The sequence below is a fragment of the Myotis brandtii genome, unplaced genomic scaffold (assembly GCF_000412655.1).
Source record: "Myotis brandtii unplaced genomic scaffold, ASM41265v1 scaffold84, whole genome shotgun sequence".
In the NCBI taxonomy this organism is placed as follows: Eukaryota; Metazoa; Chordata; class Mammalia; order Chiroptera; family Vespertilionidae; genus Myotis; species Myotis brandtii.
Genome location: NW_005371410.1, coordinates 10,292,916 through 10,308,495, shown reverse-complemented (window position 1 = coordinate 10,308,495; position 15,580 = coordinate 10,292,916). Strand labels below are relative to the sequence as shown.

Genomic DNA, 15,580 nt, shown 5'->3' with positions numbered 1-15,580 from the left:
TGTTAACATTCTAAAGAGAGAAGTGATTATTAACTTTTCCATGCAACTCAAAAAAGGGTTAGGCTTTCATAAAGTCCAATTTCTCCCCTTAAAATGAATATCCAGCTGTAAGAGCAGATAATTATCCCAAGTCAGACAGGAAAGAGCGAACATGCTTTTGCAGAATAGGTTTCCAGGGGTGGGAGAAAGGACCGGCACATGTAAGGAACTGGTGAGTAACAGGGACTGGTATGTGGATTTACCCCGCACTCCCCTCCCTCGCCCCCTGGCCCGGAATTAGGATGTGCATTGGCCGCTGTCCTAGTGAAAGGTATTTTACTTTAGGTGTTTTCTCTTATTTGTAAGTGATGTGAAGACCTGCTTCTGTTTGCCGTCTCTGGTTTTGCCAGGCCTCTCCATCCGGAGCGTGTGCTGGAAAGCAGACCGCCTCCTAGCAGGGACCCAGGACAGCGAGATATTCGAGGTGATTGTGCGAGAACGAGACAAGCCCATGCTGATCCTGCAAGGCCACTGTGAGGGGGAGCTCTGGGCTCTGGCCCTGCACCCCAAGAAGCCGCTGGCCGTGACTGGCAGCGACGACCGCTCTGTCAGGTGAGGACCCCGCGGTGGCCATCGTCACCTCACTGACTTCCTTGGGATAACAGATTTATTTGGGCCGAATTTGCTTGTTACCCAGGAACAGGCTAAACCACAGGGCAGAGCCACACAGTTTCCACATGGAATGTGAAGACAATGAGCTCAACAGCGGTTGACTTCTTGGTATTTTGTCTTTGTTTGGCTCCATCCTAAGTCATGAAATTGTTCTTAGAAGTGAAAATACTGCTGGTGAGATTGGCTTCCGGTTCTGGGAGCTAAGTGCACTCCTGTGTATTAATAGCGTCTTCCCCTTATACCTTTGCTCCTAATATGTGCTTAAATGGCCGGGGCCTGCACGGCAATTTCATAGGCTCAGTTGCTCACTCATCACCATTAGAACTTACATTGCGATTTGCAAAGTTGTCTTCAGCACATGGGTGAATAATGGTTTCTTTGTAATTTCTCAGATGAAATTTTGAACAGTGTCCTCAGGTCAAAGGAAAGTGCTGGTTCCTGAGGAAGTCTGTGGTTTTATTAGGACCCCAAAGGGTCTCGCGATGGATCGTGTTTTCCTCTTTGAGAGCATGACATCATGTAAACTGAGCAAATTAGTATGATTCCAATATCTGTGTGACTGTTGAAGGACTGAACATATTATTTAAAAGTGTAAGCTGAAGACTATTACACTGATTTCAGGATTTTCGTATTTAATTAGGCTTTAAATGTGCTTAACAAACAGGTCAGAAAAGACTGAGCGATGGTGAGAGGAAGAGACTGACTAAGCGATTGGATGGTGACTGCCTCTGGATTTTAATAGTTTAAATAGAACCTTGTAAATTAGACTAGAGGCTCCTGCTCCCCCACCCCTGCCCTTACTTTGTATGTCTGTGAATCTAATCAAGATACAATTGTATACTTGTCAGTAAAGTACAATCTAAAAATCAATTTTTAGCTTCTGCCAAGCACTGTGCCTCATCAATCTAAAAATCAGTGAAGGCAACTCCAGTTGTCCCCTCACATGACATAAATGTGTATTTGGCTTACACTGCTCTTCACTCACTCTCTCCTCTTCTCTTCCTTTTCCTTCCATCACTCAGAGCTTTGCCCCAACAGCCAAAACAATGCCACCAAGTTAGTCAAACACCTGAGAAGCTGGATTCATAACTATCCAGATGGAAATGTTTTCAAGAGAGTCCTTGGCTTTTGTATTTTGATAAATGTGTTGAGTCTCAGAATCGCAAACTTCCCCAAGGAGCCCTGATGGCCAGAATTTGTCTTGGTCTCCTCAACCATTAATTTGACTAAACATCTAAACATTTTAAATGTAAATTTACACAGAGTATGGAAATATAGAAAGGATACAAGTCATAATTTCTTTAGAAAGATTAGCTGAGTGACTTTGTAAGGCTAGTACAGTTCACTGAGGAGTGAGGGCAAAGCAAAACTTACTTTGCTGAAAATAGTACATGGCTAAAAACAGCATGAGATTATGAATAATGGACGAGGAGGTATTGAAAGAATACCATAAGCTTTAGACTGAACAGTGCATGCTGCCTAAAGGATCAGCAAACTATTCACCATGCAACTCTGCATTGTAAGGCGCTGGCCCCCTCCCTCCCGATGGCAGAATGCGTTAGAGAAACTCCACCACATGGGGCCTACTCTTGCCTCTATGGCAGCATTCTAAATTGTCGATCTGCCTAACAGATGTTGGTTGTGTGTTAAGAGAAGACTGTCTTAAAAGTACTAACAGGGAGAAATCAGGTACCACAATTGTAATTCACATGTAAACCCTTGTTTGTAGCTTCAAAAAACTAGTTCATGTTTACCCAGTTTGAGGTGCCTGGAATAGGGGTTTCCGGAGCTGCTGAAAAGTGTGTGCTAGCCCTAACCGGTTTGGCTCAGTGGATAGAGCGTCGGCCTGCGGAGTGAAGGGTCCCGGGTTCGATTCCGGCCAAGGGCATGTACCTTGGTTGCGGGCACATCCCTAGTCGGTGTGCAAGAGGCAGCTGATCGATGTTTCTCTCTCATCGATGTTTCTAACTCTCTATCCCTCTCCCTTCCTCTCTGTAAAAAATCAATAAAATATATTTAAAAAAAAAAGAAAAGTGTGTGCTAGCTGCACTTGACCCTTGACCCCTGCTTCTTCAGCAATAACATGCTTATCAGCCAGGGGCACTGTGGAGAGGACCTGTCCCGGCCCTGAGTGGGCCTGTCAGCAGTGGGGCACCCAGGGAGCTTATGAGGAAGGATGGCATATGACTGAGCACAGCTGACTTTGGAACCATCGTGGGCAGGGCTGTCATTGGCTCTTCTCCTTCTCAGCTGGGATTTCTTTCTAGGGGGGGCTCAGCAAAACAGAATGTGTATTTCAATCTATATGTGCTTAAATAACACAGTTACTAGAAGGGTGCTCATATATATATTTTTAAAAATGAACAATAATAGTATCTAGTAGTGCTTCTTTTCCTGTAAGTTATTAATAACGATTGGTATGAGTAAAGAATAATTTTTTGTTTTCAAAGAGAAAAGTAAGATTTTGTGTGAAGGTAGTGTTTAAAATTTCCTTTTCATATGAATATAAAAATGTTTGGAAATGTTATCTTGTATTTCTTGCTGGGTATTTCTAATGGGGGAAATGACCCAGAGATAGACTGAGCCCCATCCCGGGTTCCCAGACATGCCGTGAGGAAGGACACGAGTGCGAAGTGACTGCCTCCTTTCTTGTTATCACACTGTGGTCAGCAGGCCTTCCTGCCTCGGGCGGCCTGCTGATGAGCGTTGGGTTGGTTTTGTTTCTTTGTTCTTGTGCCTAGGCTGTGGAGCCTGGCTGACCACGCCTTGATCGCCCGCTGTAACATGGAGGAAGCAGTTCGCAGTGTGGCTTTCAGCCCCGATGGGTCCCAGTTGGCCCTGGGCATGAAGGACGGCTCTTTCATTGTTCTCCGAGTCAGGCATGTACTGATACTGAAAATGGTATTAAAAGATGCTCTTTTGTAAAATAAATGAACAAAGAGGCGCGTAGATACAAAGAACAAACTGATGGTTGCCAGATGGGAGAGGGGGTGGGGGCTGGATGAACAAGGTGAAGGAATTAAGAAGTACAGACTGGTAGTTACAAAATAGTCATGGATGTAAAGTACAGCATAGGCAATATAGTCAGTAATATTGTTATAACTATGTATGGTGTCAGGTAGGTACTGGAAATATTGGGGACCGCTTTGTAAAGTATATGATTGTCTAACCACTATGCTGTACACCTGAAACGAATACAAAATAATATTGAATGTAAACTGTAATTGAAAAATATTTAAAGAAAAGTAAAAAAAAAAAAAAAAGGATGCTCTTTTGTTAGAATTAAGATTCGCCTAGTCATAATGGATGCTGGGATCTTAGGAAAAATGCACTTATTCTTTCAAATAGGAACACTACAGATTCACAGTCCCGTCGGTAATGATGAAACCCACACTCTGAAAATACAAACTTCTTTCTTCAGTGACTTGCTTGGCAGCACAGCCTGCCTCAGTGGACAGATGTGAGACTATATGTAGTCTATTCATCTCTTAGCAGGAATAATCATGCATCCTGTGATTTGCTGCAAAAACATGAATGTGTTTAATAACAGGGTGCTGCCCCAGTCCCTACTGGTGATGTTACATGGCATATTATGTGTGAACCTTTAAAAAAATCTAGTGAATAGTGAATTCCCAAGCTGATCTGGTCTCACGGGTTTTAGAGGAGGGATTGTGTGCTTGGAGTAAGCCAAGAAAAGAGGAAGCAGGAACAGAGCAGCCTCCAACAGCACCAGCTTGTTAGAGGTGAGCTTGCGTAAAAGATTTCTTCCACCCACAATGGACAATAAGATAGAATATTTCATACTTTATTAATCTCCTATATAATTTTTACAGGATAAAAATTAGGATCCACCCTTGTAATTCCTCTAAATGCATTGGCTGTTCTTTTGGCTCACCCATTTTGTGATTACAGAAAGGAAATGCAGCCAGAAATTAGGTATGGCATGTTTTGCACAGAGCAAATTCTAGATAGCTTTGAAAAATGCTCTTGGCACGGTTTGTTACACTGAATTCTCATTACCAGTCACACATAACTTATGACCAAATTGGTGGGCAACATTTTCTTTCTCTGCTTAGTGATGTGTGGAAAGATGGCTAATTATCAGATTTTCTTTTCTTTTTAATAGATTTTCCAAGCCAAAAAAACAAAAACAAAAAAAACCATCCCCCCTCCACACACACCTATTTTATGACATTGTAGTAAACTGTAGTGCTATTATTAAGTGACAGCCGGTGTGAGGAATTATGTAGAGCAAATATTTGGCATTATTTATGCATTCAATTTGTTTTGGAGTTGATGAAGGCATCATTACTGGCTCAGGGGACCTGCCAATCATAATCCTGCCTCACAGTTGTAGGAAAACCATCAGTGGACTTTCAAATGAGGGCAGAAATTCTTATCAGAATCTGGTCAGAAAGGACATACAATACTCGGTGATTCAATGTATGCATTATTGCCCTTTCATAGTCAAAGTTAAATAATTCCATAACAACTCAGCATTAAAAATAAGTAATTTTTCTCTTCTGCTTTTTGAATTTGCTCTTCTTGTAGCAAAAAGCATTAAGCAGTTTTCTTGTCCTTAAAATATAAAAAGGACGTTTTATTTTTATGCTAACCCTAATATATCTACTATTTTCCATGACATATTTTAAAACAATTTTATAAACCTCAATTTTTTAACAAAAAATTTAGAGAAAAATAATATATAATTTAATATGAAAGCAAATATGCATTTCATTAAATTTTGGTTCTTACTTTGAAAGCCCAAAATATTATTAATTTTTTCTAAATTGGCTGTAAACTTTAAATAAAGTTTTATATCTTTTTTTCCAGAAGTTAATTCTCTAATTCCTATAGGTACTTCCTTTCAAACATTTTTTTTCTCTGACACATGTACTTTAATACATGACCTGAGGTTCCTATTTCTAGATTTGCTGCTTATCGCTTTGCTCTTTATTCTTATAGAGATATGACAGAAGTGGTTCATATCAAAGATCGAAAAGAAGTCATTCATGAAATGAAATTTTCTCCAGATGGTTCTTATCTCGCAGTGGGATCCAATGACGGCCCAGTCGACGTGTATGCGGTTGCCCAGCGGTATAAGAAAATTGGAGAATGCAACAAGTCCCTCAGTTTCATTACGCACATTGACTGGTCTTTGGATAGTAAATACTTGCAAACGAATGATGGCGCAGGAGAACGACTGTTCTACAAAATGCCGTGTAAGTCATGCAGACGCTGTTGTTCGTGAAAAGCAAAACTTTGAAGAAAAAAATGAGAATGTTGTTATGACCTCAGGGCAAGGAATGTTTTCAGAAACAAGACCCTCACATCACGGACTCTCAAAGGAGAGATTAATAAATTGGGACACATTAAAATAAAAAATAACTGCACCATAAGAGAGATCTTGAATAGCATGCAAAGACAAGGCATCAACTGGGCATAAGTACTTATAATTGTTATGATAAAGGATATACACAAAGAATGCTTAAAGATAAGAAAGAGAAAACATTCTACAAAATTAAAAATACTAAAGATTTGAGGGTCACATTTTTTTATTTACTGTGATTGCTTTAGTCTCAAATCTCTGTTCTTGATAAGTGGAAGCCCCTATTATTTGATTACGTGGTGAAATGTACTAATTGGATTTTTAAAAATATAATTTTTACTAGTAATCCCCCCCACTGTAAATTTTATACGTGGTTCATCTGACTTATCTAATACTCGTTTAGTAACAGTTTGTGATACTAAAATGTCATAAATAAGAGACAAATTTCTGTATTATAATCTTTATGATTTTTTTATGTAAGAGGAAAAATTTAATATTTAACATGAATCTTTACCACAAATAGTATTTTATCTTAAATTTTTGAAATTAATTGAAAAAGTAATCTTAACATAAAATAATGTGTAACACAATATCACTTCAACTTTTTAAAGTCTCTGCCCTATCAGATTAGTTAATGCTCTATTACTAGGTGTGTAGTTCTGTGTCTACTTTCTTTGCTTGCTATTATTTCATATATATTTCCCATATGTGAAAAAAATATGGAATACATGATCGCCATTTACAATAAAATTGCTTTTTATATAAATGTAACATTACAGCCCTAGCTGGTTTGGCTCAGTGAATAGAGCGTCGGCCTGGGGGCTGAAGGGTCCCGGGTTCGATTCCAGTCAAGGGCACATGCCTGGGTTGTGGGTTCAATCCCCAATAGGGGGCGTGCAGGAAGCAGCCAATCAATGATTCTCTCTCATCATTGATTCTATCTCTCTCCCTCTTCCTTCCTCTCTGAAATCAATAAAAATATATTTTTAAAAATAAATGTAATATTACATGAATGTTTCTTGGTTATTTTCAGCCGGGAAGCCGTTAGCGAGTAAAGAAGAAATCAAAGGGATCCCCTGGGCCTCCTGGACGTGTGTGAAAGGCCCGGAAGTGAGTGGAATTTGGCCGAAATACACGGATGTCACCGACATCAACTCGGTGGATGCGAACTACAACAGCTCCGTGCTGGTGTCTGGAGATGATTTTGGACTGGTCAAATTGTTTAAGTTTCCTTGTCTCAAGAAAGGTAAGGCCAGAAGAGATGTTTCATTTAGACGTGTCTTGGCATGCACAAGGCATATTTTCTTGGTGTCTGTTACTGCAGACTATTAATTTTATCTTTATATTCATATTACTCTGGAACATTTACATAGAATGTGTGGCTGATGTATATGTTTGACCTTCTGAAATACAGGGTCTTGCAAATATAAGTCAGAATTTGTTAACAGTTTTTACTCACTGTTTTGTGATTCATAGCCTCATGTTTCACTTTTTAAACAAGTCCTATTTTATTTATATTTATGTACATACTCATAATTTAATAATACAGTAAAATATTGTAATTAAATTTTTATGCTTCATAGCTAATTGTGATTATACATGGCAAAGCAAAGCAAATCCTTTTAGGCATATGTAAAATGACATCTGAAAGGGGTGGCTCTTTCAGATAATACAGTTTATGGACCCCCTGTCATAGCACTGATTTTGCAAACCAGATTTCCATAAGTGGTGACATTTTTGAGAGAGAAGTTTGATTCAAAACAACTGTCTCTGCCTTCACATTTTGTGGTTTTGTTTCTTTTATTGTTGTTAAATCTTGTTACCTCAATTTTTGTGGCACTTCCGGGCTTGGCAGAATGTAGCTGATTTAACCCTCTTATGACCTCCTCCTCTACCCTTGCAAGTGTAGGCAAAGCCCATACACAGGCTGCTCTGAGACTCCCTGATTGCTCCCTGAAAATCTGATCTTAGCAAAGTAATCAGCAGGGACATGCTGCTGCCTGCAAACTCTTTCACTCGAGCGATTTTTAGATTGAGCAAGGAAAAAAGGGATCGAAAATGTAATCAGAAAGTCATTTTGAGCTAACCAGCAGCTTTGAAGCAATGGCAATTACAGTACAAAATTGAACATAAAATACGTAGCAAAATCACCATCCCTTACACTTGACAAAATGGACATCAGTTTTAAAATACTTTCACAAAATTACTGCAGCGTGCCAAATTCAAACTCTCCTTTCTCTCCCTAATGGGTCTTTTGAGTAATAGGGCACATCTTGTTAGATTGAGTAATGTACTTACAGAAAGTAAGTTAGGCAACTAGAAGGTATCTGGGGATTCAGAAGAAACATCAGTGGGGTCACAAGCAATACTATTGGTCACAAGTATCTGGTCACAACCCAACTCAATGAGAGTTGGTATCGCCTTTGTATCACCAAGCCTTGTAGGGTGAACTTGAATCTGGAAAGTGGCAATGGAAAGGTAGATCTTGGGTTAGGTATTAGAATGGCAGGGTTGGGGGAAGTGGGAGGGAGGTTGTGAGTAATGCTGTCTGTCAAAATGAGACACTTTATATGTAAAAAACAGCCTCGAGGGTGATGGCAAGCAGGGGATGCCTGAATGAATGAGGAGAGGTGGACAGCCAGTGACAATATGGGGCGAGCAATAGAACCCACCTCGGTAATCTGCACAGTTTCCATGTTCTCATAGCAAATTGACTTGTTCAACTTTTCATGACTCATGGTTTATAAATCTTGCAATTTGCCTCAGGACATTCAGGCTTTTGTAGCCTTTTTATGCCCAAACTACTGGCAGACAAGTTTATATAAGACTTGTTGATGGAAATAATAGCAGTTGGTGGAACTTATCTCCCTGTCGCCCAGGGTACCACTGACAATGTTCCCCTCACGTTTGAACCTGTAAACAGCCAAATACGAGCAGAGGCTGATGACTGAGAGTGTAAAGACGGAGCAAACAGGATCGTTTTCTGTTGTGCAGTGCAGTGCAGTGCAGGGCCAGGCAGGTCAGTGTGACTAGAGCATGATGAGTGAGGGAGAGTTGTGTACTGTGAGGCTGGAGAAGGTGGAGGGGACCATGTCATGAAGGGCCTTTAGCCTCTGGTAGAAATGTGGGTTTTAGTCTAAGTGCAGTGGAAATCTATTGAGGGTTTAAAATGGAGGCGTGACATGACCAACTTAAGTTTTTAAAAGGCCACTTTGATTTTGTGTAGGATGGATTAGGATAGGGGAGGCTTCAAGTTGAGAGATTATTGCAAGAGTCCAGGTGAGAGATGATGTAGCTTGGACAAGTTCTTAGGAACAGATGCAAAGAGAGGTGGTAGAGATTAGGAAGCAGGTAGAGCTGAAGGTTTTGCTGATGGATTGGACATGGGGATAGAGGGAAAGAGAAATCAAGCATGACTCCCAAGTTTTGGGCTTGAGCAATGGGGTGCATGGTGGCTCCATTTCTAGAGACGGGAAAATGAGAAAGGGAAAGGTTGAGTCTCTGTGTATGTCTTATGGATGTATAAGAGTAGGCGAGGAAGGGGAAGGGCAATTCATCAGTTGTTCTGTCCATGGTAAGTTTGAAGCAGTATTAGACACCCAGGGAGATATGGCCCATTGACTATCAGCACTCCAGGGGAGTTCAGGGCTAGAGATGAACATTTGACAGATGTGAGCATATCAACAGTATTTAAAACCAGGGGAGAAAGATCAGTAAGAGAGGAGTTGAGGGCTGAGGCCTGAATCTTCCTGGTGTGGTTCAGAGGAAAAAGAGAGGCCTGGTAAACTCAGTGTCCCAAGAAAAGCCTTGGAAGAGATGATGTGGCCTTTATTTGTAAAATAAATATTTAAGTGCTATCTTAGAGGCTGGAGATACATCAGTGAATAAAACCAGCACAAATCCATGCCCTCATGCTCCTTTTGTTCTGAGGGGATATAGTTAATAAATAAAGTATGAACATGTCTGATGGTGAGAAGAAAAAGAAAGCAAGTAGTGGGAACAGAGTTTTCAGGTCGGGCCGAGTAGTGTTGCTACTTTAAATAAGGTAGTGAGACAAGGGTCACTGATATGGTTTCATCTGACTAGAAACCTGAAGGAGGTGAGGGAACCAGCCATTCAGGTATTTCGGGAAAGAGCATCTCAGACAGGGAACAGCAAGTGCAAAGGTTTAGAGGCAGAAGAGTGCCTGGCATGCCTAAGGAATGGCAAAGAGGCCAGTGTGCCTAGAGAGGGGATAAAGGGAGAGAGAGAAAGAGAAAGAAAGGAAGGGGAAGGGAAGGAGGGAAGGAGGGAGGGAGGAAGGAGGGAGGAAGGAGGGAAGGTGGGAGGAAGGAAGGAAGGAAGGGAGGAAGGAAGGAAGAAGAGAAAATAGGAAAAACGATTAGAAAGAGGCCTAAATATTGACACAAATGCCTTCGCGGGTGTTAGTTCCAGTCTACCAAATGTGATTAGTTCTCTGTTGCTGCATAACAAATCCCTCTCCCCAGCAAATTCAGCAGCTTAAATCAACAAACATTATTCACGCAGTTTCTGGGGGTCAGGGATTCAGGAACAGCTTGGCTGGAACATTCTAGCTCAAGGCCTCTCGGGTAGTTGCGGTCACTTGGAGGCTAGTGAGGCCGTGATGGCTCACTCACGTGGCTGTTGGCCGAAGACCACGGTTCCTGGCCCTGTGAGCCTCTCTGTGTGGTGCTTGAATGTCCTTACTGCCTGGTATCTAGAGAGCCAAGAAAGAAAGCAAGGAGGAATCTGCAGTGCCTTTTGTAACCTCCTCTTGGTTGCCACACGTCTTCACCTTTGCCGTGTTCTGTTCATTTTGATTTGTATTAAACAGTTTATGGACATATTTTTTCTTTTTTTCTAGATTTTTTGAGATATAATTGAAAACATTGTGTAAGTTTAAGGTGAACAATGATTTCATATACTAATATATTGTGAAATGATTACTACTATACAGTTAGATAACCCATCTATCACCTTACTTAATTACCTTTTCTTTGTGTGTATGGCAAGAAGATTTAAGATCTATTCTCTCAGAAACTTTCAGGTCTACAATACAGTATTGTAACTATAGCCACCATGCTGTACATTAGATTCCCAAAATTTATTCATTTTATAACTGAAAGCGGACCCTTTGACCAACATCTCCCCATTTCTCCCACCCCAAACCCCTAGTAACCAGAAACCTACTGTCTGTTTCTATGAGTTTAACTTTTTTATTTGTGGGCATGTTTTCAAACCAGTGCAAAGAGATAGGTTAAATGATTTCTGATGAGGCTGTAAAGGTGAGGGCAGTAAAGAAAACCCAACAAGATCTATGGAGATAAGGAAAGAATATACTTTGCTTCCTAACTATTGAATTATCATCAGACAGCATTTCCACCTAACTTATTTGGAATCTCTTTGACGTTATTAAATCACCAAAACTGATTTAGGCAACTCTTTGAAATAGGCAAGGTTGCTTTTGAGACCCAAGGCCTCCCTTTCCCCTCTATGGCAGCACGCCCCTAGACTTTTTTGGAGGCCCTAATATAATAGGACCTCACCTGCTTAGAACATGCTCTCAGGAAAGGGACAGGTAGCAGTTGTTTTCACCTCCATATAAATCTACATCATTGCCTCTCCAGTGGGTATTCAATATTTACACGTGATAGTTGAACAGATGGCCTTTTCCCCCCAGAGAGATTTCATTAGGAGGACCTGTAAAGGGTAGAAGTATTTCTGAAGGAGAGATGGGGTGCTTGTTGCCCCCCTTAAATCTTCCATAGTCTTTGGAGTACTGGATCTCCACGTGATAAGGTGGGCCAGGCTTGTTTCCATGCATATCATTATGCTGCTGTGCACCAACAATAAATACCCTGGAGACTTCTACCGCAGTAGTTCAACCACAGGTATGAGTTCAAATAGTTTTTCTATTGAATTCACTACCTGATGATGATGTTTCCTGAGTAAAGCAATCTATTTAAGACAAAAAATTTCATTCTCCTAAATGTGCATCTACATGACCCCAAACAGTAATTTGACTTTTCCCACAGAATAATTTTCTGTTTCCTAGTTGCAAGGACTGCCCATTTTATCTAGTATTCAAAGAAGGATGTGTAAGGTATTCATTCTTTGGCATTTATTTTCAGAATCAGTGAAGCAGTAGGCATTATTTGGAACAGGTTTGGGTGGGAGGAGGGACGGCTTCAGATCCATTTTTAGCTTAATCCATACTGGGATAATTGAGATATCTTTTGGAGCATTTGCTTATATGTTATATGTAATACTGAAAATGATTTTGTAATACATTCCTGGATAGAATGCAGTTTTATAACCAATAAATTACATATATATTTTTGCATGACTAATCTTCTTAAAAATATCTTCAGGAGCCAAATTTAGAAAGTATGTGGGCCATTCTGCACATGTCACCAACGTCCGCTGGTCTCACGACTTTCAGTGGGTGTTAAGCACAGGAGGGGCTGACCACTCGGTTTTCCAGTGGAGATTTATTCCAGAAGGTGTCAGCAACGGCCTGCTGGAAACCGCACCCCAGGGTAAAGCCAGTAATGATTTTTCAACATCTGTTTATTTTTCAATAAAAGTTTCAAAGAATGTTGTAACATCTCTTCTGGAGGTAAAGAGTTACAGCAATTTCAAAAAATTCATTCCTATAATAAATTTTAAAGTAAAAAAAAAAAAAAAAGAACAGAAAAAACTTTAGAGACAACTATGGGTCATTTGGTTAATCTCCTTCAAAGGATTTTGCTTATACCAAATGCAAGTTGAAGGTCTAAGGTTTACATGAAGAATTAACCACTGGAGATAACGTGAATGTGTATGTTTCCGCCTCCTTAGGATGATTATAATGGGCGATGGGTCTGCTTGGTCAGGCTGCGGGGCGACAGGGTAACCTTTGGAATAGATAAGCTGCCTCCAGAATGGGTTTCAATGAATGGTCCACAATCCGGGCCAGTGTTTTCCAGCTCAAAGGATGTGTAGTCTTTTTATTTATTTATTGTGATGTCAGGAGGAATGATCAGGTAATAAAATGAAAAGCTGTGTGGGGAAAGATTTTTATTGGGAGGGATTCTGCAGCGACCTTGACCATAGCAATTACTGGCAGTTGGTGGGCATGTTAACAGGCTAATGAGGATCTTTCCTGAAAGAAGTGGTTGAATTTCCTTTTGAACTAGCCCTCTCCTTGGTAAAACCTGCCCCCCTTTGTTTGCCCCTTTCCAGGTAAGATTTAAAACTCAAAGGTCAGTGATCTAATAGGAGTGTGGAAATGGAGAGGGGGCGTTGATTTACCCTAAATGAAAGCTGGTGTAGTTATTTTTGTTTACTTTAATAGGATAGAAGAAAGAAAATATTTTTAGCTCTTTATAGAGGTGCAGAATTTTTCCTCTGTTTGATGGGTTGTGTTTCCACAGAAGGCGGCACTGATTCCTACAGTGAAGAATCTGATTCAGATTTATCTGATGTGCCAGAGTTGGACTCTGATATTGAGCAAGAAACTCAAATCAATTATGATCGCCAGGTCAGTAAGCAAGCAGCCTCCTAACAAATGTCCCATAACCCAGAATCTCATTGTATTTGGACACTGACTAAAAATGGTTGGTAGTTAGGCAGAAGAGAATCAAGACAAGAAGAAGGAAAATTGCATTTATTTATTTATTGTTAATCCTCACCAGAAAATATTTTTCCATTGATCTTTAGAGCAGAAGGTGGGGGTGGGAGGGGGAGAGAGAGAGGTGAGAGAGAGAGAGGTGAGAGAGACACACATCGATTGGTTGCCTTTCACATGAGCCCCTAAGTGGGTACCAGGGATTGAACTTGCAACCCAGGTGCCCTTGACATCGAATTGAACCCATGACCCTTCAATGCACAGCCCAATACGATAACCACTGGGAAGCACAGGCAGGTGTTGAACACTTCTTATCTTTAAATACAGGTTAAAAATAAGACATTTACCTAATCATATTCTTAAAAAAATATTTTAAGTGGAAGTGAGTAGCCAAGTTTCAAGACTGAATGACATTTGGGGTTTTCTACCTCCCTCACACCTAAAACTTTAAAATATTTGGAGAAAAACAATGAGCAAGTAAGCTGCCAGATTTTGTATTCCATTAGCAGATCATTAAAGCATGTATATTCTTTACAGAATATGTAGTCTTGGAGCCACGATAGTTTGCAAGTGAGCTGTTACCTGGTTTCTTTCTTAGTTTATGGAGACCATTATCCATATAAGTAAAGTAAAAGCCCAAATACAATGCACATTATCGCTCCAGTCAGAAATCACCTCTAGTATAAAAGCTGGACAATTACATCCAAATTGGGTCCTTATTTTTTTTTAAGTAGGCATTTTATTTTAGCATGAAACCATAGTAAGTATTATACAGAGCAATCCTTCCAGGGTATCTGGACACACATTACCTTGTTATAGAAATAACTAGGGGTTCTATTCTCTTCCTTCTCATTTAACAGAGGTATGTGAAGCAGATTCTTTACATGAACACTGAGTGAATAAGATTTCAGGTTTCAGACCCAGCAACTGTCAGACAGCTGCCACGTATTGGGTGTCTCTGTGGGGCCACATTCTGTGCTTTACATACACCAAGTTCAACTCCATGATAACCCTGAGAGATTAAGTAATTTGCCCACATCCACATCGCCTGTATTATCAGGGTAAGAATGCAGATCTGGGCTTCTCTCCAAAGTGCACATTCTATGTACTGCTTGGCTTTGCCTCCATATAAGCACTGAGTGTACTGATTTTTCAGATGATTTATTTTTTTAGTTCATAATCATCACTCATTGATTTAGTGTTTGAAATTTTTTTTTCAGTAAAAATGCCATTCAACTGATGGCTTGTTTCAAATTCATGACTACATCAGTTTGTATTACGCAATAAAGCTACTAAAGATGAGGCTTTGAAAGGAAATTATTAATGTGCAAATACCACACAAACACTAAACGACATTATGCCCCGATATCAAGGGGAAATGGAATTTAAGCAAAATGGACATAAAATCTCGGAGGAGGAAAAAACAAATTTCCTTAGTTGGGAAGTTTTTATTTAATAAAAGGGTGCTAGTAAAAGAATGAAAAGTCTTAATTGTATTGAAATCTGTGCCTAGGATTTATATATTCTCCCTGACATCTTCCTTTCCAAAGCTTTCACTGTGTTATTTGATATATGTTCACAATATTCCTGAGTTATTCCTTAGCAGGGATTTTTATTTCTGTCCAACAGGTGGGAATTTTAGGCCCACAGAGGTTATGAGATGTTCAAATAAGCAGTAGAAATTCCGAGACTAGAATTCAGTGCTCAAAAGTAGTTGGTGCACTGATGAAAGAAAGCATCATCAGTTCAGATGAATAGTTATCTTTAGATTTTAAAAGCTTAGTTCATTGCACCTGTAATAGAACAGTAATGAGATATCTTGTGACCTCCTTTTTATAAAAGGGTTTTGGTCAAATCCTAAACAGGGGCTTTATTATAATATTTCATAGATTTTATTTTTAGCAATGTAGTTTCTTCAAATGAAAACTTTCCTTTAAGAAGATGAGAAATTATTAATAGACTAGAGGCCCGGTGCACAAAAATTTGTGCAC

General features: G+C 39.9%; 1 protein-coding gene across 3 annotated transcripts in view; it reads left to right on the top strand.

The window, feature by feature from the left end:
• EML6 (echinoderm microtubule associated protein like 6) overlaps nucleotides 1–15,580 on the top strand; it is a 199,557-nt gene that overhangs the window by 89,349 nt on the left and 94,628 nt on the right. For all 3 annotated transcript variants that reach the window (XM_005884611.2, XM_014532033.1, XM_014532032.1), the window contains exons 7-12: nucleotides 390–591; nucleotides 3,393–3,530; nucleotides 5,617–5,873; nucleotides 7,014–7,226; nucleotides 12,352–12,519; nucleotides 13,396–13,502. In XM_005884611.2, coding sequence (XP_005884673.1) covers nucleotides 390–591; nucleotides 3,393–3,530; nucleotides 5,617–5,873; nucleotides 7,014–7,226; nucleotides 12,352–12,519; nucleotides 13,396–13,502 — 1,085 coding nt within the window. The remainder of the gene's footprint in view (nucleotides 1–389; nucleotides 592–3,392; nucleotides 3,531–5,616; nucleotides 5,874–7,013; nucleotides 7,227–12,351; nucleotides 12,520–13,395; nucleotides 13,503–15,580) is intronic.